This window comes from Eschscholzia californica, unplaced genomic scaffold (assembly GCF_041429995.1).
Source record: "Eschscholzia californica isolate CP2 unplaced genomic scaffold, dmEscCali1.0.p SCAF_3, whole genome shotgun sequence".
In the NCBI taxonomy this organism is placed as follows: domain Eukaryota; kingdom Viridiplantae; phylum Streptophyta; class Magnoliopsida; order Ranunculales; family Papaveraceae; genus Eschscholzia; species Eschscholzia californica.
Window position 1 is genome coordinate 553,969 of NW_028238420.1, and position 27,652 is coordinate 581,620.

At 37.5% G+C, this 27,652-nt stretch overlaps 4 protein-coding genes across 7 annotated transcripts; all 4 read left to right on the top strand.

Annotated features, from left to right (window-relative positions):
- Positions 1–5,856: 5,856 nt before the first annotated feature.
- LOC147547422 (protein NEOXANTHIN-DEFICIENT 1) lies at positions 5,857–10,360 on the top strand. 3 transcript variants are annotated; one of them, XM_086665550.1, is made up of 11 exons: positions 5,857–6,134; positions 6,908–7,085; positions 7,209–7,292; positions 7,430–7,493; positions 7,660–7,706; positions 8,331–8,385; positions 8,641–8,679; positions 9,169–9,334; positions 9,515–9,590; positions 9,678–9,734; positions 9,852–10,360. In XM_086665550.1, exons 2-11 carry the CDS (start codon positions 7,021–7,023, stop codon positions 10,081–10,083), a joined length of 885 nt encoding a protein of 294 aa, XP_086521676.1. In that variant the 5' UTR covers positions 5,857–6,134; positions 6,908–7,020; the 3' UTR covers positions 10,084–10,360. The 3 variants fall into 3 exon arrangements, with proteins under 3 accessions (XP_086521676.1, XP_086521678.1, XP_086521677.1); XM_086665552.1 differs by having other exon boundaries at positions 9,678–9,755; positions 9,852–9,895; XM_086665551.1 differs by having other exon boundaries at positions 5,904–6,134; positions 6,911–7,085.
- Positions 10,361–11,233: 873 nt separating this feature from the next.
- Positions 11,234–16,212, top strand: LOC147547423 (ATP-dependent Clp protease ATP-binding subunit ClpA homolog CD4B, chloroplastic-like). Its single transcript, XM_086665537.1, has 10 exons — positions 11,234–11,396; positions 11,784–12,397; positions 12,488–12,603; positions 12,759–12,881; positions 12,975–13,160; positions 13,444–13,659; positions 13,948–14,165; positions 14,466–14,541; positions 14,626–14,715; positions 14,800–16,212. The coding sequence occupies exons 2-10, from the start codon at positions 11,833–11,835 to the stop codon at positions 15,979–15,981; spliced, it is 2,772 nt and encodes a 923-aa protein (XP_086521663.1). The 5' UTR covers positions 11,234–11,396; positions 11,784–11,832; the 3' UTR covers positions 15,982–16,212.
- A 2,717-nt stretch (positions 16,213–18,929) lies between these two features.
- On the top strand, positions 18,930–23,762 carry LOC147547424 (pentatricopeptide repeat-containing protein At3g26782, mitochondrial-like). Of its 2 annotated transcripts, none has more exons than XM_086665542.1 (6): positions 18,930–20,379; positions 20,486–22,256; positions 22,442–22,507; positions 22,604–22,738; positions 22,878–22,937; positions 23,372–23,762. In XM_086665542.1, the coding sequence occupies exons 1-2, from the start codon at positions 19,438–19,440 to the stop codon at positions 21,527–21,529; spliced, it is 1,986 nt and encodes a 661-aa protein (XP_086521668.1). In that variant the 5' UTR covers positions 18,930–19,437; the 3' UTR covers positions 21,530–22,256; positions 22,442–22,507; positions 22,604–22,738; positions 22,878–22,937; positions 23,372–23,762. The 2 variants fall into 2 exon arrangements, with proteins under 2 accessions (XP_086521668.1, XP_086521669.1); XM_086665543.1 differs by having other exon boundaries at positions 19,067–20,379; positions 20,486–21,627.
- A 58-nt stretch (positions 23,763–23,820) lies between these two features.
- On the top strand, positions 23,821–25,184 carry LOC147547425 (pentatricopeptide repeat-containing protein At3g26782, mitochondrial-like). The gene is made up of 2 exons (XM_086665553.1): positions 23,821–24,454; positions 24,533–25,184. Exons 1-2 carry the CDS (start codon positions 24,254–24,256, stop codon positions 24,638–24,640), a joined length of 309 nt encoding a protein of 102 aa, XP_086521679.1. The 5' UTR covers positions 23,821–24,253; the 3' UTR covers positions 24,641–25,184.
- Positions 25,185–27,652: the final 2,468 nt, after the last annotated feature.

A 27,652-nucleotide genomic window follows, 5' to 3' on the forward strand; every position in this document is an offset into this window, starting at 1 on the left:
AAATTTCTGGGATTTGAATCGATTTTGGCTATAAGATAGGTTAATGTTTTTAGGTTTTGGTGATTTAATCTATTTGTTTGTTGTTTGAAGAGGCTTTTAAGGGGTTTGATTTAGTTTTTGGTTCTAAATTCTAGAGAGAGAAAGTTTTATATACTTTCAATGGAAGGAGAATTTGATAGTGGTTCAAGGTATAATCCAACTCCTTCATTGCTTTATTTTCATTGAGTTATGAATGATGGATAACAATTTGTTAGTTTTGATGTTTATGTTCAAACTTATTTGTTGGATTTATATGAAAGTTGTGAAAGTATAGTTGATGCAAGCAATGTGTTTGATAAAATGCTTGAAAGAGATGTTGTTGCTTGGAATGCAACCTTAGTTGGTTATACAAGACGTAGGTTGGTTGAAATAGCTATAAAGTTGTTAGATGAAATGCTTGTGAGAAATATTTTTTTCTTGGACAATCATGATTGGTATTTATGTTCAAATTGAGAATTTCATGAAAGCTTTGGAAGTTTTTCAAAAAAAAATAAAATGATGGTGCTAGAGCTTATAAAATGACTATTATGAATTTGTAGGGGTTTTAGCTAGTTTTTCGATACAACATTCTATTAGACAAAATATAATAATTTGTAACAAATTTCATGTTAAATCAATTCAAAACTAATTTGCAAACCATTTGCATGGCATTGCAAGGTGTTTGCAAGGCTCTGCAAGGTGTTTGCAAGGCTCTGCAAGGTATTTGCAAAGCTTTGCAAGGCTCTGCAAGGTGTTCGCAAGGTTGTGCAAGGTATTTGCAAAAGTCATGCAAGGTGTTCGCAAGGCTCTGCAAAGTTTTTGCAAGGCTCTGCAAGGTGTTCGTAAGGCTCTGCAATTTGTTTGCAAGGCTATCCAAGGTGTTTGCAAAAATCATGCAAGGTGTTTGCAAGGCTCTGCAAGGTGTTTGCAAGGCTCTGCAAGGTGTTTGCAAGGCTTTGCAAGGCAGTGCAAAGTGTTTGCAAGGCAGTGCAAGGTGTTTGCAAGGCAGTGCAAGGTGTTTGCAAGGTATTTTCTTAGACTAGGGTTAGGTTGGTCTTTTTACTGAAATTGAAAATTACATAATTGCCATCAGGGAGGTGAAGCCTAAAAAACTTTGATGAATCCTTTTTAACCAAAAACATAATTTCTTAGGGAGTTTTGGCCAAATTCCCCGATGCGATACCCCTCGTCCGGAACGTTTAATTAGGAATACTCATTTTTTAATTAGATATTAGAAATACCTATTTTTCAGATTTAAAATACACAATTATTCTTATTGTTATTGTTTTTTCTTTGATCTCTTATAAGTTATACCTCTTCGATGTTATGCTTATCAACTTATTTTCGTTTCTCATAGTTTTTTTTTCTTAACCATTTTTTTTTAATTTACCAACAATATTTGTCGAAAATTTAAAATTGATAAATCAAAACAATTCGAAATAAAAATCGTAAATCTTTTTAAAAATATAACTTTCTATTTGTTTTTTATTTTACGTTAAAATTGATGTATGTGACCGATTTGAAGAAACCTCTTGATATCTACCGTTTTTCTTATTAATTATAACTCGTATACATTTAAAAAATACAAATGAAAATTGAGATTATGAATCGAACAAAAAATAAAAACGTTCAAATGCAATTACTCAATGAACTTGCAAATGAGATTGTAAAATTCATAGAACGAGCGAAATTAGAGTGTTATGTTAGTCGTGAATTTACAAACTAGATAGAAAAATTCACGAGAAGACCAAAGTTAGAGTGTTATGTCGGTCGTAGTGATATGTAAGGGAAGAAAAGAAAATATAATATGTCGGTCGTTGTAATTTATAAATTTTCAATTAATGTTGTTGGTAAATTAAAAAAAGATAGATAAGAGAACAAAATTATGAGAAACGAAAATAAGTTGATAAGCATAACATCGAAGAGGTATAAGATATCGAAGAAAAAAAAGAAACAATAAGAGTAAGGGTAGTTCTGTACTTTTAAGTACAAAAAAGGGGATATCCCTAATATCCAATTAAAAAAAGAGCATCCCTAATTAGACATTAGGATGAGGTGTATCGCTAAATACCCCTAATCACTTTCATCCCTAACACTTGTCAATTTTTATATATCCACATCACCATAAGGCTTGTATAAGTCAAGTTGGGTATGTGTAACCAGGGGCAGCCCAGGCCCAAAGCAGTCATTTTCGACAGGGCCCCAAAATACTTGTTGCTTAAAGGCGCCTCCAAAAACAAAGAATTTAAAGCTTTGTCAAACGCCCAAGCCCACTTCAACAGTAGCCCAAACACATCCCGTGTTTTTCTTTTGACTGCAACTTATTACTTGTTTGGGTGGCAACCAATTAAATCAGTGGGCCCACAAAAACAAAGGAACCTAATCTAGTTTTGACACCTAGTCTAGTTTTAGACATTTTTTTTTTGTTGAGATAGCTGTAGACATTAAATCTAAATAACTCACTAAATATTTGCTTCTTCCTCTCTCTGTATTTTTGTGTCTCGGTTCTCACTATATGGTAAGCAATCACTCAATTTCTTACACTCTAGGAACTACAAATTCTTTTCATGACAAATTAGAACAAATCTCTTTATAAATTTTTTGTTAAGGTGAAAAGTAATCAATCAATTTTTAGTGTTCATCTTCATAAATACTTAAGTAATTTGCAATGCTTTCTGACAACTTCCGACATTTTACAACAACTTCGCAGCACCGTGCGACAACTTTGCAAGACCTTGTAATAACTTAGTAAGATAGTGCAACTACGAAGCTTGTTGGGTTTTAACCAGACAAAATACAAATATTTGAGTTTTTAACAAAAAAAAATATAGATTTTGGAATTTAAATTAAAAAATATAACTTGTCTTTTTAACTTAAATTTTTTAAAAAATTAGATCTTCGACATAATTTTCTTTTATTATATTTAATATTATCTCTCTTTAAAAAGAATTAATTGATGTCCTATTGGCAGAGAATATTTATTTTATTAGTTTTAAAATTAGATTTGGAAGAACAACAATTACACTCTAATATAAATTTAACTACCCATTTTTTTCGATCACATTTTTTCTACAATGGTAATTTACAGAATTGTACTATTAGATTAGATTATTCGTATTTGATTAAAATTTAATGTTTTTTATTTTAGGCTCAAATTTTTGTATAGTATTTCAATTATTCAATTGAAAATAGTGCGAAAATAAAGCGTACACATCAATCAGGTTTATGAATCTCAAAAGGCGAGAATAATTTTTTCCAAACATATTTAGGCTCATTTTTGTATGTAAATTGCATCGTCTTATGTAGTAAATAGTTCAGGTTTATGCGTTTTAGTTATACTTTCATACTAATTTTTCAGTCACAACAAAAAGTTAAAATTTTCTATAAAGCACGTGAGAGGGGCCCCTAAATTTTTCTTCGCTTTAGGCCCCCAAACTACTTGGGCCGGCCCTGTGTGTAACTCCAAAATACCACTATTATTTTTTTTATACGTCTAATAACATTGAAAATTTTGACGGAAAGTTTTAAGGTGTCCTTTGTTAGTGTTAAAAGCGTCACTCTCAAAGTAAATTTAAGAGAGAGTTTGTGAAGTAAATTTAAGAGAGAGTTTGTGAGGAAAATAGACACATCTAACACTTGTCGGAGACACTGTTAAAACTTCCTCTAAACACAGTAGACCAACTGATCGACAATAACACTTGGAAGATGGACCTGCTTCAAAGATACTTCGACGTGGAAATCTGCAATGCGATCCTTGGCATCAACCTCCACCCGTCGGCTGAGGATGAAATGGTATGGACACTCACTAACTCTGGGCAATTCACCATAAAATCTATGTACAGGTATCTTAGTATTGGCACCAGAGCACCAGAAACGGTAGAATGGGCGTTTATATGGAACATTAGAACCATCCCCAGAATCAAACTGTTTCTTTGGAAATGCTGCACCAACAGTCTCCCGGTCAAAGACAAAATCGGTAGTTACATTGGCCACGACCACATCTGTGCCTTTTGCGACAAACGGGAAACTTCCACCCATATCCTTCTCCATTGCAACTTTGCACGGGCAATTTGGTTCCACTACAACATAAGAACGGATGGGATTGGCTCAGTGATTGAATGGATTACAAACTGGGCTTCGTTGGAAGATGCCACGACAGAGCTTCTGGCAAAAATTATGTGGTTCATTTGGAAAGCTAGATGCGAAAAAAGCTTCGGCAAGAAAGATATCCAGCCGACGCAGATTATCCGGCAGATTCAATGCTATATAACAAACCTCCCCGGGCAACTAAGGGCTAAAAGGAATGCGGACTCGCCCCAGTGGCAACCACCTCCACCTCCTTTTCTCAAAATTAACGTGGACGCCTCTTTCAAAACCAACACTGCCCCGGCAGGTATCGGAAACATCATCCATGATGCAAACGGTGATTTCAGGATGGCCAGAGTAGCTAGCATCAGGGGACAGACGGCGGAAGAATGTGAAAGCATCGCTATCCTGAAAGCTATCATATGGGCGGAAGAGCTCCATCTTACCCACATCATAATTGAAAGCGACAACAACAATCTGATAAGGAATATTCAGGACAGAAACATAGCTATCAACTGGCAATCAATACATAACATCGAACAGATCAGAGCTCGCATGAACCATTTCGAGCAAATCCAATTTCAGTACAGTCCGAGGAAAACGAATGGCCTGGCCGACGCTCTTGCGAAGTGGGGAAGGAAACACAGGATTACCAGAACGTGGCACTCACTCGACAACTTGAAGTGGGATCTTAATATGTAGTGTTTTTGTTTTGTCTTTCATTCAACAAAAAAAAAAAAAAAAAAAAAAAGGTAAAATTGTATAATTATAAGGTAAAGTACCACTGATCACTGGAAAAAAAAAGTAGGAGGCAGAAAGTTGATTGAGAAGCTATCCTGGCCTTCAATTAGTTAGTGTGTCCAATTGAGTGGTAAAGGTTGGATTAAATCTAATTTTGGAGCAATTTTTGTTATAGTCATAGGTTTGTTATGCGGAATTCTCCCATCGTCAATAAGTGGCCGTAGAAGGAAAGAATCACTGATCGTGATCATATCTTTAACGACTCCAATTATGAAAGTGGATCTTCGATGTTACATGCTATTCAGTATAACTACATTTCTTTCCGGACAAATAAGAATTTAAGGTGTCGAATTCGCTTATGCAATCCTTCGTACTCAATCTCTCTCCTCAGAGCAAGGTTCAAGGGCAGAGTTTTTTTTGGATATACTTATCTGATTTCTTGACTTTCTTCTATGTTATAACAAAGTTCAAGATTCCCAAGAGATTTATACCGACCCTCTTCCAGTCTCTCTCGTTAAAGTAGGGTTCAAATGGTGGAGCTCGTTCGGACCCACCCTTTGTTAGCTATATCAAAATCTCGTTCTTTGTATGTGTGGATGGAGCTGACATGTGCCGCTTAGGTTAATTCGCTGTCATCTTGATTTGATCAAAGTTGGTTACCTTGAGGCATGTGTCTCGATGCGCATCTTATGTGCCTTTTGCAACATTGTCTTCTCCCAACCTAGAATAAGCCTCCAGCATGATCTATTAAGATAAATGTCTTTCACTACTGATAAGGCAACGCACACAGATGTGGCAAGAGACGAACACTAAGTACTTATGGAGACATATTCAAACCAATAATTACGAAATCGACCATGTTGGGGGATCAATCCATTGATCTATCTCTAAAGAGAGACTGGGATTGAAATTGAATTTCAGGGCCGAGCTGAGGCCGTAAAATTTGGGTGAAAAAGTGATTTTGAGGGTCTGAGCCAGCCCATGATTGGACTTTCTCTCAAGTTTTCTCAATGGGCGCGAACTGGAAGGTAGTGAATGGATGGAAAACTAACGGCTGTGATGGATTTTATACTATTCCGTTGGCGCCAAATCAAATTGCAGATAATGAAAAAAAGAAGCCCATCTCATAATCCTATCCGTTCTTCATGTCTTTTCTCTCTCTGTCTGATTAACACTCACCAACACTCTTCTTCTGTTAGAGAGAGAGAGAGAGAGAGAGAGAGAGAGAAAAATGAATCTTGTTTTGTTTTCTAGGGTTTCCTGATTTCTGTTCCGCACCTTCAAATCCAGTAAGTCTTTCAACTTCTCCTCTCTATCCTCCTACTGTTTTTTCTTATCATACTCATTACACCTCTTCATTCTTTTGTCATTTAGGGTTTCACTTCGCATTTTCTGCACAATTTAGGGTTTCTTAACTTCCAATTTTACTCTCTTTATACTTGATTCACTTAGCTTTCACAAACTCACATATTTGTTTCTTGCCCTTTTGTTTATGCATGTGTTATTTGTTTGGTACCTTTACTAGCTATTAAGTTTGTAAATTATCTATTTCCTTTGAAGTACTAAAAAACCTATGGTTAACTTGTCAAGTCTCGAGCAATGTGTTGAAACTGCCTCGAGAGAGAGAGAGAGAGAGAGAGAGAGAGAGAGAGAGAGAGAGAGAGAGAGAGAGAGAGAGAGAGATGAGAGAGAGAGAGAGAGAGAGAGAGAGAGGTGGACGGGATACGGGTTTTAGGGAGCTACAAATACTGGCATAATTGAGATATCTTTGTAATCCTGTTCTTCATACGTAGTGAAAACCATTACACCATTGTTGTTGTGGAGTAGATTTGACCAATCGGACCACGTAAATCTTGTGTCTTCTTTGTGACTGTTGACTCTCATTATTACTTTCTGGTTTCTTTAGATCTTCGCAGTAACACAACATTATATAATTTTTTGTTTTATTTTCCTTCTGTTTGTTACAATTGAGAAATTCTATGGAATCCACATAGGAGTAGTAGATCATATGCTGGTTCAAAGGGTAATGAATTTTGAGTTAAGTTTTCAATTTACTCTTTAGTAGGCACAATCTGCAGTGTGTGGGGGCTGTGGGCAAGCCAACCTTTTAACAACCAGGAGTTTTTCTGTGCCAATCTCTCGTCTTTCTGCATTTCCCATGCCAAATTCAGCCACATGGAAGCTACTGAAACAAAATTATCTTCGGGTTATGAAAAACCTCCATGGTTGTTCAAAGGAAGGCATGTTTCTTCCTTACTTTTTTTTTTTTTTTACCCAGGGATTTAGTAGTATTTGATATGTTTGTGTTCTTTGGTAGTGAATTGCCGACGTGTTGCTAAATAACCCGATCCTTGTTTTTTTAGTGCTCTGTACCAGCTTCATCTTGTGAGAGCAGAAACTGCTCGAGCTCTCATCCCGAAGGAGTTTAAACTAGTTGAAGCTTTCGGGTACTCATTAATTTCGTTTTTTACTTGTTTGATTTATTGATGATAACCATTGACGCCAATAGAAGATTGTGTATTGCTACTTGAAGTTTTTCCTTCTTGGTGATGTTAAGACTGAGATATCTAATTGGGGTTTTCAGATATACACTTGGAGGTTTCTTTCTTGCTCATTATGATGATAGCCCAGCTGGAAAGTTTGATGAGGTTAGACTATTATTGTAAATCTTATGTCCTATATAAATTTCAAGAAGTATGAGTTTGGTTTCCTTCACATATGAATTTGTACAGTTTGAAATTTCTTGGGATCCTTTTAGGTCAGTGGTTCCTAATCTGGATAGGTGACTAACAAATAAACCATGTTCATTGACAGCTCGTGGTGATTGCAGGTATTGTTTGGAACCCTCCAACTTCGTGCGCGTAAGTTTTTCTTTCTTTTGTGATCCATATTTAGTGAAACAAATGATTTTTTTTATGCAATAGAAAACACTAGGTTCTTTTTTCCTGTTCAGAGCTCCGTTGTTCATACAAGTATCTCATTTCATGTTGAGTTGCGACCTAGTAGAAGCTCAAAAGCAGGGGACAACCCAGCTTGCATTTGACTATCTTTGGCTCAATCGAAGGTTTGAAACCCATGAGCTGGACCTAACTGACACATTTGTAAAGCTCAAATAAAGTTCGTAACTAAAAAATACGTTGTATATAAATAGGTGATATTTTCCATTTCGAAAAGTTCTATGGCCCACTTGAGTCACATATATGTTTCCATGCAAAATCAGTGGAACTGTCTAAAGCTGGGTTGTGTACTAGGTCTTACTCTGGGTCAATGGTCTCTCTACTAGAAGTAAAAAAATTGAAGTTACTGATTTATCAACTCATTGCGTGAGCTCGTACTGTGTGATCTCCTTGATCAAATCATGTTGGTAATGTACTAACGTGTACATTGAACTTATGCCACTGGGCTAGTTCTTTGGTTTAGAGACCCAAATCCCCAATATTATAGCGATGCAGCAAGTGAACATTGTTAAGTTTTTTTGCAAACAGATGGGCTTCGAGGGTTCTCGTTAGCAGCAGTGAAGCTTGCATTCATGGACGAAAGGTCAGGAACTGGGCCACTCTTGAGAAGATTTCTGTTCTTTCTTACTTTCTATTCATTCAAAATCAAGGTCATCTTTCCTTTTCCTTCTCATTCTCATGGTTTAGTAAGAAAGAAAACGTAGTCCCTCATTTGCTAAGTTAAATGGCACAGCAGCTACAGCCTCGGTCTAGTTCAAAAGTGCACTTGTTGTAGGACTTCTGTAATTTCAATTTGTGGAACGTTGACTTACTATTACTGTCCATTCAATTGTTACAGGATATAGGGCTTCCCAGTCAGGTTGCTGGTTTCTCAAAGGTAAACCTTTAAATGGATGTCTTTTCTTTTCAGTTAGCCTATAAACAAATATTATATTTAGAGCACTGGAGGACTAGACTGACCCACAAATTGCGAGAAGTCCAAACTATTTCTGGTTCAGGTTTGCCACCTCAAAGACCAAATGTCGTCTTCACCTTGGTGGTTATATTTGCAGTTAACGTTAGTCAGGGAATAGTTTATCTTACTGGACATCAATTTTCACAATTATATATATATATATATATATATATATATATATATATATATATATATATATATATATATATTATATTAAAGAATGGCATGAGACTTAAGAGTCTTTGACTTATCAAATCGTGCTGCCATACGATCACCATTAGGGTTGTATAAGCAGATGGTCCAGCACCCACAGATTTCCACAAGTGCTAATACTCACCACTCACCTCATTCACAATGAAGCTGAAGTGATATTGTCCATATCTTTATGAATGTAATATGGTTTTTGTTCAGAGCACCATGGCACTCCCAGGGCGGCCAAGAAATAAAAGCAAGGGTTTTCTTAACATGATTGGCATCAGTTCTGCCTCCAGTAGTCCAAAGGATCGTCTTGATATTCAAGTAACAGAAATTAAGGATTCTACTGCAACTGATTTCTGTAATATCAATCGTCCTGCTTGTGAGTACGATCAACTCATCCCTCACTTTCAGAATCGTCCACTTCTTTTTCTCCTCTTTTGTATGTCTTTAAAAGAAATACTAGCAGGGAAGTTACTTTCCATCTCATTCGATATACAAAATTCTTTTACATAATATGACCCTGATTGATAAACTTTTCCTTTTCTGGGACATGAGTCAGTAATGGCAGTGCCAGATCTAAGATCAAGTGAGAAGTGGATGGGACCTGCTATTAAAATGTCACTTCCAAGCTTTAGGTATTATCTGCACCAGTACAATACTTTGTTCTTTATCAGCTCAACTCTCACAAGAACTGATTATTTCATCATAATATGAAAATGCAGTGGGCGAACTAAATATAATCCGCAACTACTCAAGTATGCATGCCAGATAGAGTGCAGGTTCTTCTTTCCTCCTTGAATGTTAGTAATAGTACTACCAATGTATTTGCTTTGGTTTTCATAGTTATTAACACCACTTTCCATTTGTTCATTTACAACGTCTTCTTCCTCATCAAGGGTTCGAGCAGTGGAGCCAGCAAAAGTTTTCAAGTCAGTTAAAAGTGATGAAAAATCATCTGAAAGCAGAAGTTTGAGTTCATTGGATGCTAAAATCGACGACATTGCAGAAAGAGATGCACGCGAGAAGAGCATATCAGTTTTGTTGTCAAAGCCAGTTTTAGCTCTAGAGTTCAATTTTCTGGAAATGCAGGTTGAAGCTCCTACTGTAGTTTGCTCTAATAAGCCTTAGGAATGGTGGAGGTTTACTTATCTTCTCACTAATATGCAGACTTCTGGCCCGGTTCAAGTTGGTCGTGTTTAGTTGTTGTTGTTGTAAATTAGTATAATAACCTTTCCATGCCTAACCAATTCCCTTGGTGAAGAGCAGAAACAAGACAGTTGCTTGTAATGAGATGTACTAGTTGACTTTCGCTTGTTCGGTAATATTTTAGTGGCTCATCGATGGATTCAGACAATGAAAGAAAAAACAACAAATACTATCTACTTGGTGATGTTTGCTTAACAAAGTGGTGTTAGGGGTGGGAATCGGTCCGGACCGGTCGGTATCGGACTCTAACTTCATCGAACCGGTCGACTCGGACATAAACTGTTGGTGACCACCTATTTACTCGGGCGGACTCGGACGGTCACTCTCAAGAATTCTTTGTCCATTGACCGTCCAAGACCGTTTATTTTACCGGTCCAGTCGGACACCGGACGGTCTCAGTCCGGATTTTCCAATAAATTTACTTAATTCAGAACTTTATTTTTATTACCACAATTACTTACAAATGAAGATGTTTAGCCAAGAAATCAGAAGTAAATATAAAAAAGAAATATCAACACCACTGTGGTGTTGATATTTCTTACTTTGAAGTATAATGATTGAGAAATTCCTAAAGAAACTCCGACCAACCTGTCAATGTCCTCTTCGATCTACCAGAGTGAAACCTAAAATTTCAATATTTTATTTGAAATAACATAATAAACTATTTTTCACCTATTCAAGCATATTCTAATATTTTATTTATATGGATAAGTTCTTTTTATTTTATTGTTTCTTTTATTCTCTTTGGTTTATTGACTACTACTTTTAATAAGAGAAAAAAAATATTTATAAATAAAATTGTCCAATGATTAAATGTGAGAGAATTTATTCCTAGAGATGGAGGAAGTTAATGATCCAAGCAGATCCATGGCTGGAATTCAGTAAAAGGGTGATTTCAGATTTGAGACCCAAACAATAATAATTCATTTCAACAAAAAAAAAAAAAATAATAATTCAGATATTTTGGGTGAATAGACACGTCGGCTGAAATAAATAGAAGATGAGAAAAGGAAGAGAAATGAGAATTGGATAGTATATCTTCTTTCTTTCTTTCTTTTCTTGTGTGAAGAAAAAAGAGGACAAGAAGGCATTTTGGATGGATGATTAATTATCTTCCACATTACTCCATCACTCTCCTTAAAAAAGGGTCCAACCTTTCTTCTTCTTCTTCATCTTCTCTCCTCCCCTCCCTCTCTCTTCCCTCTCTCTCTAAAAGTTGTCAGCTATCCATCCAGGTATAATTTCCAGTTCTCTTATCTGATTTGAGGTTCTGTGTTTCTTATGTATGAATTTAAGGGTTACCCATTTTGTTCTTCCCATGTTATCATGTTTTGGTTACTTCAAATTTTGATTTTATTGTACCTACACTTGTGTAATTTTCATGCCAGATGATGTTATTTATTTTCTTTGATTTGAATCCTATATATATATATATATGCTTATGCTCTGACTTATACCTAGTTAGTTAAATTAGGAGCTCAGTAAGTAGATTGATTTCACCATGATACTTTTTGGTTGCTTCCCACTTTGGCTTCAACTTATGCACACTAGACTTACACTTTTGTGCCTTATCTTGGGGAATTTGAGTGTATTTCATTATTAAAGATCTGCTTTTGATGCAGGTTAAATCTTATAGTATAAGACGCGTAGGGTTCTCTCTTAGTTAGAATCATGGCTCGAGCTCTGGTTCAATCTACAAACCTCCCTGCCACAGTAGTTGGTGAAAGTCATGCCCAACTCCAAGGATCTCGGAGAAACAAAAAAACTGTTAAAATGTTGTGCAATGCCCAAGCATCGTCCCTTAGAGTGCAGAGTTTCTCAGGATTGCGGGGATCGAATGCTCTGGATGGAATGATCAAGTCTGGCGTTGATTTCCACTCTAAGGTTGCAGCTGCTATCTCCGCTCCACGTGGAAAGGGGAATCGATCTGTTGCTAAGGCGATGTTTGAGCGCTTCACAGAGAAGGCTATCAAAGTTATTATGCTTGCTCAAGAAGAAGCAAGACGTTTAGGCCATAATTTTGTTGGTACGGAACAGATTCTACTTGGTCTTATTGGTGAAGGCACAGGAATTGCTGCAAAAGTTCTTAAGTCCATGGGTATAAATTTGAAGGATGCTCGGGTTGAAGTAGAAAAGATAATTGGGAGAGGAAGTGGTTTTGTTGCTGTTGAAATACCATTCACTCCTCGTGCAAAGCGTGTTTTGGAGCTATCACTTGAGGAGGCACGCCAACTTGGTGAGTTTTGAGTTCTCTTATTTCTTGAAGCTACCGATTTGTTTGTTTACTCATTAATTATTATTTTTTAACTTGTTCACTTTTTTTCAGGTCATAACTACATTGGATCAGAACACCTGCTTCTAGGTCTTCTTCGTGAGGGAGAAGGTGTAGCTGCACGTGTGCTTGAAAACTTAGGGGCTGATCCAAGTAACATCCGAACACAGGCAAGTTTGAAAGATTTCCTCATTATGTTCTTTACTTTAACTTATACTAGTCATACTGTACTGGAGAACAAATCGGAACAAGTCACCATCGCATAGAGATCTTGGGTAAATCGATGTGAATTTGTATTAATTCTAAACTTCATTTATCCGAACAGGTTATCCGTATGGTGGGTGAGAGTACAGAAGCTGTTGGAGCAGGTGTCGGAGGAGGCAGCAGTGGCAATAAGATGCCCACACTTGAGGAGTATGGTACCAATCTCACAAAATTGGCGGAGGAGGTGCTTACTTTCACTTTGTTTCTCTGCGGTTCCTAAAGTTTGTTGCTTATTTCTTACTTAACCATAAATATGCATGCTCGTTTCTGTGGTCAGGGTAAGCTAGATCCAGTTGTTGGGAGGCAGCCTCAAATCGAACGAGTAACTCAAATTTTGGGTAGGCGAACAAAGAACAATCCGTGCCTAATTGGAGAACCTGGTGTTGGCAAAACGGCAATTGCAGAAGGACTTGCTCAGCGAATTGCAACCGGTGATGTACCAGAAACGATTGAGGGAAAGAAGGTGATTTGACACATTGGAACTCTTTCCGCTTTCAACTTAATTGATCTTCAAATGCACAACTATCAAAATCGTATATTAATTTCCAGTCAACCACTTAATAATCTTTCATGTGTCTGATGTGGTAAAAGCTACGTAACTCTTTGGCTTGCTTCAGAACTTCATAACAGTGGATAAACGACGATATAGAGTGATCAGAAGATAAATATACCTGCAATTTGAAATCTGATGCAATTAGAATTTTGTTAACATGTTTCTAATGCTTAAGTATGACCACAAAATTCAGGTCATCACTTTGGATATGGGTCTTCTAGTTGCTGGTACAAAATATCGTGGAGAGTTTGAAGAAAGGTTAAAGAAACTCATGGAAGAAATCAAACAAAGTGATGAAATCATACTCTTCATTGATGAGGTGCATACACTAATTGGAGCGGGAGCAGCAGAGGGTGCAATTGATGCTGCAAATATCTTGAAACCAGCTCTTGCACGAGGAGAACTCCAGGTAATTTAACTTCAGCCTTCAATATTTATACTCAAGGCTCAACTTGAGATTCCAGATGTAAGATGATGATCACTGCACTGGATGGTCCAAATGGTAACGAAAATTTCGTGTAGCCTTAGATCCATCATTGAAATGCTCTTATCTGCATTTGGTGCACTTACAATCTTTGTATATCTTGCTTTAATGTAATTGTCAAGTGTTCTAGTTCGTCTTTGCTTCCGAGTCTCAAACTTTCTTACTTCTAGTATTCTGTTCTAAGTATGTACTTAATGATTTCGTTTGGTGCAGTGTATTGGTGCCACGACTCTAGATGAGTACAGGAAGCACATTGAGAAAGACCCTGCCCTGGAAAGACGATTCCAGCCTGTAAAAGTGCCTGAGCCAACTGTTGATGAGACCATCCAGATTCTGAAAGGTCTTCGAGAGAGATATGAAATTCATCATAAACTCCGTTACACTGATGAAGCCCTAGTTGCTGCAGCTCAGTTATCATACCAGTACATCAGGTTTGTAATGTTAATTTTTTCTTGCAATATATCACGTCTTTGCCATGTTCCAGGCTTGTGTGTTTGTGGATGTGCATATCTGTACGACTAGGGGTGATTCTTTTTCCTTTGATTTCTGGGACAAATTGGTTACTAGAGCTGACTACCAGCCTTGCTATCCAGTGTATACACATTTTAACGCATTTTCTACTGAACCACTCAAGGAGAGACTGGAAGTGTTCAATTTATTTGAAATTTAGAATCCCTTATCAGGTCTGGTTTCGTATATCTATTGTGCTCATGAATGTTTTTGAACGCCAGTGACCGCTTCCTCCCTGACAAAGCAATCGACTTGGTTGACGAGGCTGGATCTCGTGTTCGTCTTCGTAATGCGCAGGTATAAATTTCTGTTACGGTATTAACAATATAATTCTTTATGCACCACTTTCGCTAAACAAGCATATATTTCTGTCCTGCGCAGCTACCGGAGGAAGCCAGAGAACTTGAGAAAGAGCTCAGACAAATAACCAAAGAGAAAAATGAATCTGTTCGTGGCCAGGACTTTGAAAAGGTAAGTCGAGGTTTCTTACAACTATTGAGCGTCACTTTTCTTTTTCCGTAAAGCAGCTGAACTCGGAGTACATCTTTATGGCAGGCTGGAGAGTTAAGAGATAGAGAAATGGACCTCAAGGCACAGATAACAAATCTTGTTGACAAGGGCAAAGAGAAAAGCAAGGCGGAGAGTGAATCGAGCGATACAGGCCCCGTTGTGACAGAAGTCGACATACAACATATCGTCTCTTCTTGGACTGGTATCCCTGTTGATAAAGTATCAAGTGACGAATCTGACCGCCTCCTTAAGATGGAAGACACATTACACGCAAGGGTCATTGGACAGGATGAAGCTGTCAAGGCAATTAGTCGAGCCATCCGTCGTGCCCGTGTTGGTCTTAAAAATCCCAACAGGCCAATCGCCAGTTTCATATTTTCTGGTCCCACTGGTGTTGGAAAATCTGAACTGGCGAAGACATTGGCGGCCTATTACTTTGGTTCTGAGGAAGCCATGATCAGACTGGACATGAGTGAGTTTATGGAGAGGCACACTGTTTCCAAGCTCATTGGGTCACCACCTGGTTATGTCGGTTACACCGAAGGTGGTCAACTGACTGAAGCTGTCCGTCGTCGACCATACACTGTAGTCCTATTCGACGAGATCGAGAAAGCTCACCCTGATGTATTCAACATGATGCTTCAGATTCTAGAGGATGGAAGATTAACAGACAGCAAAGGTCGAACAGTAGATTTCAAGAACACACTTCTGATAATGACATCGAACGTTGGAAGTAGTGTAATTGAGAAGGGAGGACGTCGAATCGGATTTGATCTAGACTACGACGAAAAGGACAGTAGCTACACCAGGATAAAGAGCCTGGTGACAGAAGAGCTTAAACAGTATTTCAGGCCAGAGTTCCTAAACAGGTTAGACGAGATGATTGTTTTCAGACAACTCACCAAGTTGGAAGTGAAGGAGATAGCAGATATAATGTTGAAGGAAGTTTTCGGAAGACTGAAAAAGAAGGAGATAGAGCTTCAAGTGACAGAGAGGTTCAGAGACAGAGTGGTGGATGAAGGTTACAGTCCAAGCTATGGAGCAAGGCCATTGAGGAGAGCAATCATGAGGCTTCTGGAAGATAGCATGGCTGAGAAGATGTTGGGAGGAGAGATAAAGGAAGGAGATTCAGTTATAGTGGACGTGGATGGTGATGGAAACGTAACAGTGCTCAATGGTAGCAGTGGAGTTCCTGATTCGTTGCCGCCCCCAGCAATAGCTGTCTAGTAATTTAACCCTCATCGTCTGAACCTTCCGACTTCGTTGCCTGTACTTTATTGTATTCATCAGTTATAGCATCTTAGGTAAAAGACTCGGTAGGTAGCAGTTCGGCCGAAGTTACCGAACTATGTACGTATAATGCATGCTAGATGTTGTATAAACTAAACCAGTACTCAAATGTGTTGTCATTACTTGTATTCTTATTCTCTGAATTCCAACATATTCAACTTGTTAGAAGTAGGTTGTGTATTATAGGGGTCAGGGCTGGAGAAGTCATTATCCCTCCAAGTTTCTTGCTTCCAATTCCGTCCAGGTTGTACTCGGATTTATCGCGAATGAGTGAGAGTAGTCTGTACATGTTGGATTTCTCCGTGGTATTCGTCCCACTTTTGGGATACCTCATCACCACGAATGAGTGAATACGATGAACCAAGCAGAGATTGTTGATTGACTTATATGTTGTCCTCCTGACTTAATAAGGTGTTGTCTCTTGATTCAATAAGATGTTGTCCAATCTTCTTTTTTGTGCTCTTTCTTTTTTTCTTCATTTGTTTTAGTCAAATGTGAATGAGAAGTTGTAGATGAATCACCGTAGTAGATAGAGGGTAGCCATTTCAGCATCATAAAATAGAAAACCCTAAAATAATTGTTTGATCGACAAACTTTTCGAAGTTTTCAAATAAAGTACATGAAGAAAACCACCAAATCAAACAATTACTGTAACTACTTAAAGTGACTATTGATCTTCTCCTTCTCAATAATTTCATATTTGTGATTTACTCCCATATCTCATTTAGACTTCTCTTTAGATTTGATAACCCTATAGAAAGAAAAAGGAAAACCATAAGATTTGAGCATGAAGAAAGAGATGGAAGGTGATAAAAGGAAACTAAAATCAAACTAATCTCCACCCGGATCAAAGTACAAAAACTAAGAAAAAACAATTAGAGTTCCCCTTCAAAGAAAAGGAGATTCCGGTGAAGGGATGACTCCTTTCACTGAAGAATCTAAGATTGTTTATTCACTAAACATTGTGAGCTTGTTTGTAACTGGTGGACAATACATGGACAACCAATTTGCTTATATGGACAACTATTTTCGGGTCCAACATAAGTCAATTATATTTGACTTAATTGACTTTAATTTATTAAGGGGACAACTCCGTAATGTCTTCTTAAATATTAAGAGTAATTATTCCGAGGACCATTAAGAAAAACAATGATCAAAAATAAAAAACTAACTGTCATTCATATTCTTCATCTTCTTCTTCGGGTAGGAACATATCCTTCTCATCTTTTTTTTTTTTTTTTTTCTTTTTTTGAAACATCCATCTTGTTCACAAATGAAACAGGGATGTGGAGAATAATATCATTATGAGAAGTAGAGAGAGCGAGAGAGAGGAGAAAACTAGATGGATAAGAAGGAATTAAACCCCTCTTGATGGAACATCTGTTTCCCTGGTTGTGCCTGTCTCAATATTCTTATGAAGACATTGTTACTCAAGTGATGAAATTCACATTATCACTTTAGGTTAAAAAGTTACACCTGCCTTTAATGATGAAGGAATGTCTAAGCAAAACAAAATGGGTGACTTGCCTCTATCCAGTGCTCCCATCACGTGCACAAAGTGATCTTTTTCACCCTGTTTCGGGGAAAACACTAGAAACCGAAACAGTAGCAGTTTCGAAAACCCTCCATCAGCAGATCAATGCTAGTCTTTCCTGAGGAAAGTCCACAAACTGTAGCTGCATTGTTCAAGTATTCATAGCCTCATAGGTGTTAGTTTGGCGATTGTTATTTGATGCAAAAAAATCAAATCTCTTGATTTTGTTTTTCGATTTCAAATAGTTCTACTATTAATGATTTAATGAAGATGACTAAATCTGCTATAGATTAGATTAAGTTAAGTTTGTCCAACAACTCATGTGTGGGGCAGGTTCTTTAACAATTTTGTTTGATTGTTTTGGGGGTAATGATCAAAAATGTCTTTCCAAAATTTCTAGTTCTACAAGTTTGTAGGTGATGAAGAAGTAGGAGAACAAGAAGACTAAAGTTTAGGGTTTATGAAAAAAATGAGTTAAAATAAAAGTTCTAATTCTTTTGAGGACTTGAGTGGAAAATAATAAAATGATGTTCCCTTAAAAGTTGTTGTCCATATAAATTTTTTAATTTTTTTAGTTATCCACATAAAATAGTTGTCCATATAACAAAATTGGTTGTCCATATATTGGCTACCTTGTAACTTTGTAGTATATATCATAATTTTACAAAGCTAATTGTTTATATTGAAAGGTCTTTGTGCACATCGACCAGGTATTACATTTTCTCGATTATTTTGTACACCACTTTAAACTTTTTACTTGGAGGATACATGTGATATGAATGATTCCAAGAGTTCGCTGAAAAATTGCCCTATATTATTAGAGCAACTCCAGCCCCAATCTGTCTTAGGCCGAAAAAATCACTTTTTCATCCAAAATTTTCAACCTCACCTCAGCCTCAAAAATTCAGCTTCAACCCCAGTCTTTCTTGAGGCCGAAAATTTATTCATGTGAGAAACGTGTGTGTAGCCTTTTTTGTTGGTGTGGGAAAAACGTGGGTGGTTTTGCGTATATACAAAACACGTGTTTGAACTATTTTTGAAATAATATTTTTTTTTCAAGGTTGAAAAATTATTCGAGGACCGACATTTTGGTGGGATGTATTTTAATTATTAATGTTTAAGTTTTTTTAGAGTTAAAAAACAAATTAAAACTAGTTAAAATGGGAGAAGATTAATTACATTAAAAAAAATAAATGGGAGAAGATCCTTTATCCAACGGCTAGGATCACCCTAACATGACCGTTGGGAGTTTGATGCGGGATCACTTGTAGGAATGACATAATGCTAATCCATGTTCCACACGGCCAAGGAAGCATCCTTTTTTAATATGCTCGTTCTGAAGAGATTCTTTCTCGATTAGAATAGTGGAATGGAAGGCACTACGCACTCGGCCACTGTGTTTGGAGGCCTGGTCAAAATTTTGGCCTCAGCCCGACCCACACTAAAGTTGCTCTTATTTATAAGGAACATGTATCAATAATATAACTTAATCTAAAATGTTTTGTTAGAAAATTCGAGATGCTTTAAGTAAAGAGTCTGCCATCATGTACCCGAGTCGGGACTTGACCTGATATCATACCATCATGTCCCTGTCCATATAGGTCTGGAGTAGGCTTCAACTCGTAGCCTCGTCTAGCATTACTCCTCAATTAATGGTGGATCATGTTCGTTGTGTCTCAAACACTGAAAAATTCGATTCTTAGTCCATTAAAAGAGCCCGGTTTCATGACAGTATTGTTTTTGATCTGGACTGTCAATTCAAGAAGGTATCCAAAGTAGGGTTTGATTGTTTTCATCCCCATTGGATTTTTTGAGGATTATAAGGCCAAAAAACTGAACCCATTGTGATTGATTAATCAATGAAGTTTTGGAACTCAAAAAGCACCATCTTGATTTCATTGCTTCAAATCAAACATTTCTCAACAAATTCAAACCTCACAGTTTTCTTCAACAAATACGTTGACAAAACTGACATCTTTGCTTGGAACTCAGTCATTGCTGAGTTAGCACGGAGTGGTGATTCCGTTGAAGCACTCCGAGCCTTTTCATCATTAAGAAAACTCTCTTTGAAACCCAATCGTTCAACTTTTCCATGCGCCATTAAATCTTGTTCTTCTCTTTACGATCTCAAAGCCGGTAAACAAATTCATCAACAGGTTCTGACTTTTGGGTATGAATGTGATCTCTTCGTATCATCTGCACTCATTGATATGTACTCAAAGTGTAGTGATTTAATCGATGCTCGTAAACTGTTTGATAAAATTCTCCAAAGAAATGTTGTTTCTTGGACTTCAATGATTACAGGATATGTTCAAAATGACAATGCCCATGAAGCGTTATTGCTTTTTAAGTATTTTTTAAGAGAAGAGAGTCAACAGAGTGATGTAGAGAGAGGAAGTCAAGAGGTTTTGATGGATTCGGTCGCTATGGTTTCAGTTATTTCGGCGTGTTCCCGTGTTTCAGGTGCAGGAATTACCAAAGGGGTTCATGGGTTTTTGATTAAAAATGGATTTGAAGAGGATTTAGGTGTTGCTAATACTTTGATGGATGCTTATGCCAAGTGTGGTGATTTGGTTGTTTCGAGGAAAGTTTTCGATGAAATGAGTCAAAGAGATGTTGTTTCTTGGAATTCAGTAATCGCTATATATGCTCAGAGTGGGCAATCTATGGAAGCACTTGAAGTCTTCTATGAGATGTTGAGGGCTGGAGATGTTAGGTACAATGTGGTTACTCTGTCTGCGGTCTTATTGGCCTGTGCTCATTCTGGAGCTCTTCAGTTGGGGAAGTGCATTCATGATCAGGTACCCAGATTTCCTCCTTCTCATTTCGATTCTTTGTGATTCATTTTTCAAAAACAAAATAGATACTTTGTGATTCATTTTGAACTGAATTTGTATAAATTTGTAGGTAATCAAGATGGGGTTGGAGGAAGATGTATATGCAGGCACTTCAATCATCGACATGTACTGCAAATGTGGAAGAGTAGAGATGGCAAGAAAGGCATTTAATCGAATGAAGGAAAAGAATATAAAGTCATGGACGGCCATGACTGCTGGTTATGGCATGCATGGTCTTGCCAGAGAAGCTCTTGAAGTTTTCTATGAGATGCAGAGAGCAGGAGTTAAGCCAAACTACATAACCTTCGTATCGGTTCTAGCTGCATGCAGTCATGCTGGACTAGTCGAAGAAGGATGGCATTGGTTTAAAACTATGAATAAAGAATTTGGGATAGAACCTGGAGTCGAGCATTTTGCTTGCATGGTCGATCTTCTTGGTCGAGCTGGTTTCTTGAATGAAGCTTACAATTTGATCAAAGGTATGAAAATGAAACCCGATTTCGTGGTTTGGGGAGCTCTTCTTGCTTCATGTAGGGTTCACAAAAATGTGGAACTTGGTGAAATTTCAGCAAAGAAATTATTCGAATTAGATCCAAATAATTGTGGGTATTACGTTTTGCTTTCGAATATGTATGCTGATGCAGGAAGATGGGGAGATGTGGAAAGAATGAGAGTTTTGATGAAAGATCACGGATTAGTTAAACCTCCTGGATTTAGTTTAGTAGAAGTAAAAGGAAGAGTTCATATCTTTTTAGTTGGCGATAAAGAACATCCTCAACATGAACAAATTTACAAGTTTTTGGAGAAATTATGTGTAAAAATGCAGGAAGCTGGTTATACACCAGATACGACCTCCGTTCTTCACGATGTTGATGAAGAAGAGAAAGAAACAGTTCTTCGTGTTCATAGCGAAAAACTTGCTGTTGCATTTGGAATAATGAATACAGTCCCAGGGACAACAATTCAGGTTATTAAGAATCTTAGGGTATGTGGAGATTGTCATACTGCAATCAAGTTGATCTCGAAAATTGTGAATCGAGAGATTGTGGTAAGAGATTCAAATCGGTTTCATCATTTCAAAGATGGATTTTGTTCATGTAGAGATTACTGGTGATTCAAACACATAAATGGAAATCCAAAGACGCAGTGTAGTATTGGTGATTGGGTTGGAGTTCTCTCTCTCTAAGACAAATGAAGGCCCAAATGATTCGAGTATGTGGTTTGCTACTTCGTAAGAAATTTTTTTTCACGTCGGAAAGTGACCCTAATTCATGCTTGTAATGGTTTAATGCGCATAATTGCTGATATTCCCCTTTGCCCCATGGACGCTGTTAAGGTTCGAGTCCAAACTCAGTCTGGATTTGCCAGAGGTTTGTCTTGTCAGATGGATATTGTTTGTCAAGGCTGAAGCTTTGCTAAATACTCCTCCTTATTGGGCTTCAGCCTTCAAGTATGAATAGACCGTGTCCGCCCAGCCCGAAACCGCCTGCTCGGCCCATTTTTGGTTTGGTAGACTGATACTAAGCCCAAGCATCTGAAAATTTGTCCTAGCCTAATGGTACGAGTTTGAGGTAAGGACGAATTGGGGGCGTCTATAGTCAACTGGGGCGCCTATAGTAAATTGGGCGCCCATAGTCAATTATGGGGGCGCCTATAGTAAATTGTGTCGCCTATAGTCAATTGGCGGTGGAGGTGTCTTAGACTTCACGTTTATTGGCGGATGTCCAATCTTTTCCAAACTCAATATAAATACCTCATGTCTGGTACTTGAAACTCAAAACCCCAAGGTTTAGAGAGAGAGACAAAGGAGAAAGGAAGCATCATTCAAACAAATTATTTAGGTCTGTTTTTTCATGTTGAATAATATGCTTTATGTTGTTTGTTAGTGTTTAATTTATGGATTTGTTCTTGAAACTCAAGATGACTATAATTGAATAGAGGAAACAATATTTCATCCAAACTGTTTTTTTGAATCTGTTGTTTAAGAATAAGAAGTTGTAGGGTTTATATGTTGAGTGTTGTTCAGGGCGGCGATCAATCAGGAAAGATGTTGTTTGGTCTTATGAGACAAAAGGCTTATACTTGTTCCATGGTAAACCCCCCTTTACTAACAATGTCTTATTTTTTTTTACTACTTTAGAGTACTGCTTACCATTTATGTCATTATAATGGAAATTCGTAATATCAGATTCTTGGGCAGAAATCAATGGAGAGGATTCTACCTGCTGCAGCAACTACTAGTTATTCAACAGTCGGTGGTGGTGCAAATGACAGTGGGCCGGTTCTTACACGCATTGAATGTCGTATAAAGTTATCCAAACCGGTTCGAAGTTTTAACTTAGTGTTGTTGATATATTTATTAGTCATCTCTATCTGATTAGCTAATTTTGGTTTGGTTTAATATGTTTCCCCGAACTTCTCTTTTCTTTTTAGACTCTAACTTAGTGTTGGTATTTTTGCAGGCTGGAGTTGCTGCTGAAGATAACGGTGGTATAAATGTGACGGTTGAACCTTCCGTGCAGGTTGGAGTTTTTATCTTTGTTTTTAATGAAAGTCTTATCACCAAATTCTAGAATGTGTCTCAAAAGTACTACCTCCATCCTCTCAACTGTTTTAGTTCCTAATGTATCTTCCCATATAATAAACCATAAAACGTTATATTCGGACTTTGAAATGGTCTTCAGTTGTAGCTGGATATAAGCTTTGAAGCTTACAAGTGGCCACTGAGACTCACATAGTATATGCTGCACTACCTTAGTTAAGAACTGCTTTGGATCGCTATTAGAAAGTAACTCCATTTAGAAATTGTGCGTTAATTGGACCTTGCCATTTCTTGTCATTGCTCAAATCGAGCAAGTATGACAATGAGTTTAAGCTGCAGGTGTGGGTTACTTGATTATATTATATTCATCAGAATGCGTGTCATGACTCTAAATGTGGTTAGTATCTTTTTTAGCTACCCAAGAAGGCAGAGGACATCCAAGGACTACTGAAGGAACTGAGGCAACTTCCAGGCTTTGACAAGAATCAAATTGGGAAGGCATTGCAATACCTGGTAGAGAATTCACGCAGACCAGATATATTTTGGGGGATGTCTGTGGAGGAGAGGAGTACGTGGATTACCGGTCTTTTCCCTGGAGAAAAAAAGTCCGGCTTCAGAAGTCTTAAAGATTTATTTTCATTTCTCTAGATTAAGTAGGAAAAATGATATTGAAGTTACAGAGCAAAGGATTTTACTGTAGCTTCATATGTTCTATTTGGAAGTTCTTGTGCATAGATTGAACCTATTTTCTTTTATAAAAATCAAACTATCAAATACGATGGCAATGAAGATTTGGTCTTCAAAACTTATTTTGATTTCAGTTTCATTACTTCAAATCTAACATTTTTCATGATACCTCACAGTTTTCTTCAACAAATACATCAGCAAAACTGAGTTTTGGGTCTAAATGTGATTCTCTTCTTACCGTCTGCACCCATTGATCAAAAAACTGTTCGCACAGAATCCTCCACAAAAATGTTGTTTCTTGGACTTCAAAAATTACAGGCTATGTTCAAAACGAAAATGCCCATGAACCAATATTGCTTTTTAAGTATTTTTTTAGAGAACAGACTCAACAGAGTAAGGTAGAGAGATGAAGTCGAGATGTTGAAAGATGAAGTCCAGAGGTTTCGATGGATTCAGTCACTACCTTGTTTCAGGTGCAAGAATTACCAAAGGGGTTCATGTTTTTTTTTTTTTTTTTTTATTAAAAATGGATTTGAAGAGGATTTGGCGTTGCTAATACTTTGATGGACGCTTACGCTAAGTGTGGTGATTTGGTTGTTTCGAGATTAAATGACTGAAAGAGATGTTGTTGCTCGGAATCCAGTGATTGCAATATATGCTCCGGGTGGGCAATCCATGGAGGCGCTTGAAGACTTCTATGAGATGTTGAGGGCTGCAGATGTTAAATACAACGTGGTTACTTTGTCTGCAGTGTTATTAGCCTCTGCACTTTCTGGAGCTCTTCAGTTGGGGAAGTGCATTCATGATCAGGTACTTAGATTTCCTTCTCATTTTGATTCGTCAGATTCTTTGTGATTCATCTTGAACTGTATTTCTTTTCTTTCGTAGGTAATCAAGATGGGTTTGGAGGAAGATGTATATGCAGGCACTTCAATCATCGACATGTACTGTAAATGTACCAGTAGAGATGGCAAGGTAGACATTTTGATCGAATGAAGGAGAAGAATATAAAGTCATGAACATCCATGATTGCTGGTTATGGCATGCACGGTCTTGCCAGAGAAGTTCTTGAAGTTTTCTACGAGATGCGAAGAGCAGGAGTTAAGCCAAACTACATAACCTTCGCGTCGGGTCTGCTGGTCTAGTCGAAGAAGGGTGGCATTCGTGTAAAACTAGGAATCAAGAATTCGGGATAGAACTTGGAGTCTAGTATTTGCTTGTATCGTTGGTCGTTGTTAAGTTTGTGGTCATTCAATTCAAAACCAATTGACCATGAGTGGAGAGGACCTATACATTATATTCTTGGTTGTTAGTTACCCCTTCTCCCATGTGGGATATTCTCACCCGCCCCCTCACGTGTGGCGTGGTTAGCCTAACACGTGTATTTTTTTGTGTGTTTTGGGTGACGTGGAGCACGTGTGGCTTTTAAGCCTATCACGCGTGGGCCTAGCTCTGGTACCATGTTAAGTTTGTGGTCATCCAAATCAAAACCAATTGACAATGAATGGAGATTACCTATACATTATGTTCTCGGTTGCTAGATATCCCTTCTCCCATGTGAGACTATTCTCACAGTCGTTTCGGTCGATTTGGTTTCTTGAACAAAGCTTACAACTTGAACAAAGGCATGAAAGTGAGACCCGATTTAATTGTGTGGGGGGCTCTTCTAGCTTCACGTAGGATTCACAAAATGTGGAACTTGGTGATATTTTCGCAAAGAAGTTGTTCGAATTAGATCCAATAATTGTGGGTATTATGTTTTGCTTTCGCATGTGTCTACTTATGTAGGAAGATGTGAAGATGTGAAAAGAACGACAGTTTCGATAAAAGATCATGGATTAGTTAAACCTCCTGGAATTAGTTTAGTATTCATATACTTTTAGTTGGCGATAACAACAAGTCAACATGAAGAGATTTACAAAATTTTAAAGAATTTCACGCGTAAAAATATAGGTAGCTGGTTATACACCAGATACTATTCTTCACGGTGTTGATGAAGAGAGAGAAAGTCCATTCTTCACGATGTTGACGAAGAAGAGAAAGAAAGAGTTCATAGAAAAAAACTCGCTCTTGTTGGAAAAACGGGCATTTAGGCGCAGCGGAAACAAGAGTTTTTCCCTCTTTGTGTTAGTTACGAGGATAATATAGAAGAATAGTGGGAGCAATAAGCAAAGAACTTAAAGTAAATAAGACAACGATTTTTAACGTGGAAAACCTCCTCAATGTGAGAAGTAAAAACCACGGGACTCGTAGTCCAACCAAATCAACTATAATAAGCAAAGTAGTTACAGACTACGTCCACCCGAGACTCAGACCCTTCCCAAAAGAATCAATCTCAAACACGAAGAAACACGGAGAAACCCTCACAAGAAAGAACAAAACAGCCCAGAAATCTTCAGCCCAAAAACGACCCTAAATTCACTAGGATTTCGGCGACCAATCAACGATCCCTCCATACAAATACTATATGAATATGTCAAGAACAGTTCTGCCAAATTTCAGCTTAATCGGAGAAGAACTCACCGTCGGATTTTCCAAACAACGAAGACTGCGCGTGCTGAAAAAGTTCTGCCCCGCTCTTCTCGGCAACCTCCTTCTCTCCCTTCTTCTCTTGTGCGTTTCTAATTGTGTTGCATACTTCTAATTAAGATTAAGGAAGTATTTATAGACTTACCCTTAACCCTAATTCCACCGTCATAAGTAACCGACCCAAAGAAACTCGACTCGGGCCCGGGTTTGGTTTCCTAATCCAAACCCAACTAGGTTTCCCCACTAGTAGGAAAACCCAACAGCTCTTGCATTTGAAATCATGAATACAGTCCCGGGGACAACAATTCAGGTTATTAAGAATCTTAGGGTATGTGGAGATGGTCATACTGCAATTAAGTTCATCTCGAAAATTGTGATTCGAGATATTGTGGTAAGAGATTCTATCGAGTACTGTGGTAAGAATTTCTACAGATATACTTGATGATTTGTAATTCAAGTGTTCTACTTACATACCGATCATTGAAGTTATTCAAGTTATAATTCATTTAAACATTTAAACTTTTAAATAAATTTTGAAGGTGAAACAAAAAAAATGATCTCGAGATTCAAATGAATGTGGTATTGTTCCCCAACTTGAGCCACCAGATTAACAAAACACTGGCGGGCGAATTCGATAACTAAAAATAAAATACTATATCATATCATTTTATCTTTGTAAGAATAATCCTAAAAAAAGAAAAAAAAAAACTCTACTTACCAAGAAGTAACCTTTCATTCCTTAAAAAAAAAAAAAAAAAAAAGGTAACCTTTCATGACCCAAATCTTTGTCACTTTCTCACTCTCGGATCGATCCAAGTAGTACTTATGTAGGTAGCTGTTACTAGGTACAACTTAGCTAGAGATGCATGCATGAATGTCTATTGTTGTGATATTGATGCAGGCCAAACTAATAATAATTGGGTCATCATTGCTCATTGGTTACCCTAATTGGATCTTGTCATCTTGAAACTCACCCATTATAACCTCCTCGTGTTCACCAAAAAAGAAACATTTCCCTATTATCTTCCACATGTGTTCTTTTATCTCTGTGGGCACTTATCCATTTTCTCACACATTCAATTGGAATGTGCATATAATTTCCTCAATTGTACCAGCCAAGCTTTAACTTCAAGAACAACATAATATCCCACAACATTGTATAATGGTAGGCAAGTCTCTCCTTGGAACCACTTTGAGGAATTCATCCAAGCAAAAATAATTTTCCTCCTCTCATACACTAGAGTCATGGGACGACTATCGAGATGATTTTCAGACACGCGATCGAGAAAAAGAAGTTCATACTGAAATAGAGATTATGAATCATTGAACCGGAAATTCAGGACATGAAAATTATCTCAGCAAAATGCAATGATTGTACAGAAAAATGAAGTCTATATTTCTTTTGTGCAGACCACAAATTCAACACTTTATGTCGAAGAGAGCCCAAACCATTGAGCCGAAAATTCAGGACACAAATTC

Bases quoted from the DNA above. Each gene is read 5' to 3' on its own strand.
- LOC147547422 (XM_086665550.1), top strand. From the start codon at position 7,021: ATGGAAGCTACTGAAACAAAATTATCTTCGGGTTATGAAAAACCTCCA. The intron at 7,293-7,429 runs GTACTCATTAAT...TGGGGTTTTCAG, and splicing joins AAACTAGTTGAAGCTTTCGG to ATATACACTTGGAGGTTTCT. The intron at 9,591-9,677 runs GTATTATCTGCA...ATGAAAATGCAG, and splicing joins ATGTCACTTCCAAGCTTTAG to TGGGCGAACTAAATATAATC.
- LOC147547423 (XM_086665537.1), top strand. From the start codon at position 11,833: ATGGCTCGAGCTCTGGTTCAATCTACAAACCTCCCTGCCACAGTAGTT. The intron at 12,882-12,974 runs GTGCTTACTTTC...TTCTGTGGTCAG, and splicing joins TCACAAAATTGGCGGAGGAG to GGTAAGCTAGATCCAGTTGT. The intron at 13,161-13,443 runs GTGATTTGACAC...CACAAAATTCAG, and splicing joins AAACGATTGAGGGAAAGAAG to GTCATCACTTTGGATATGGG.
- LOC147547424 (XM_086665542.1), top strand. From the start codon at position 19,438: ATGAAGTTTTGGAACTCAAAAAGCACCATCTTGATTTCATTGCTTCAA. The intron at 20,380-20,485 runs GTACCCAGATTT...ATAAATTTGTAG, and splicing joins GGAAGTGCATTCATGATCAG to GTAATCAAGATGGGGTTGGA.
- LOC147547425 (XM_086665553.1), top strand. From the start codon at position 24,254: ATGACTGAAAGAGATGTTGTTGCTCGGAATCCAGTGATTGCAATATAT. The intron at 24,455-24,532 runs GTACTTAGATTT...TTTCTTTCGTAG, and splicing joins GGAAGTGCATTCATGATCAG to GTAATCAAGATGGGTTTGGA.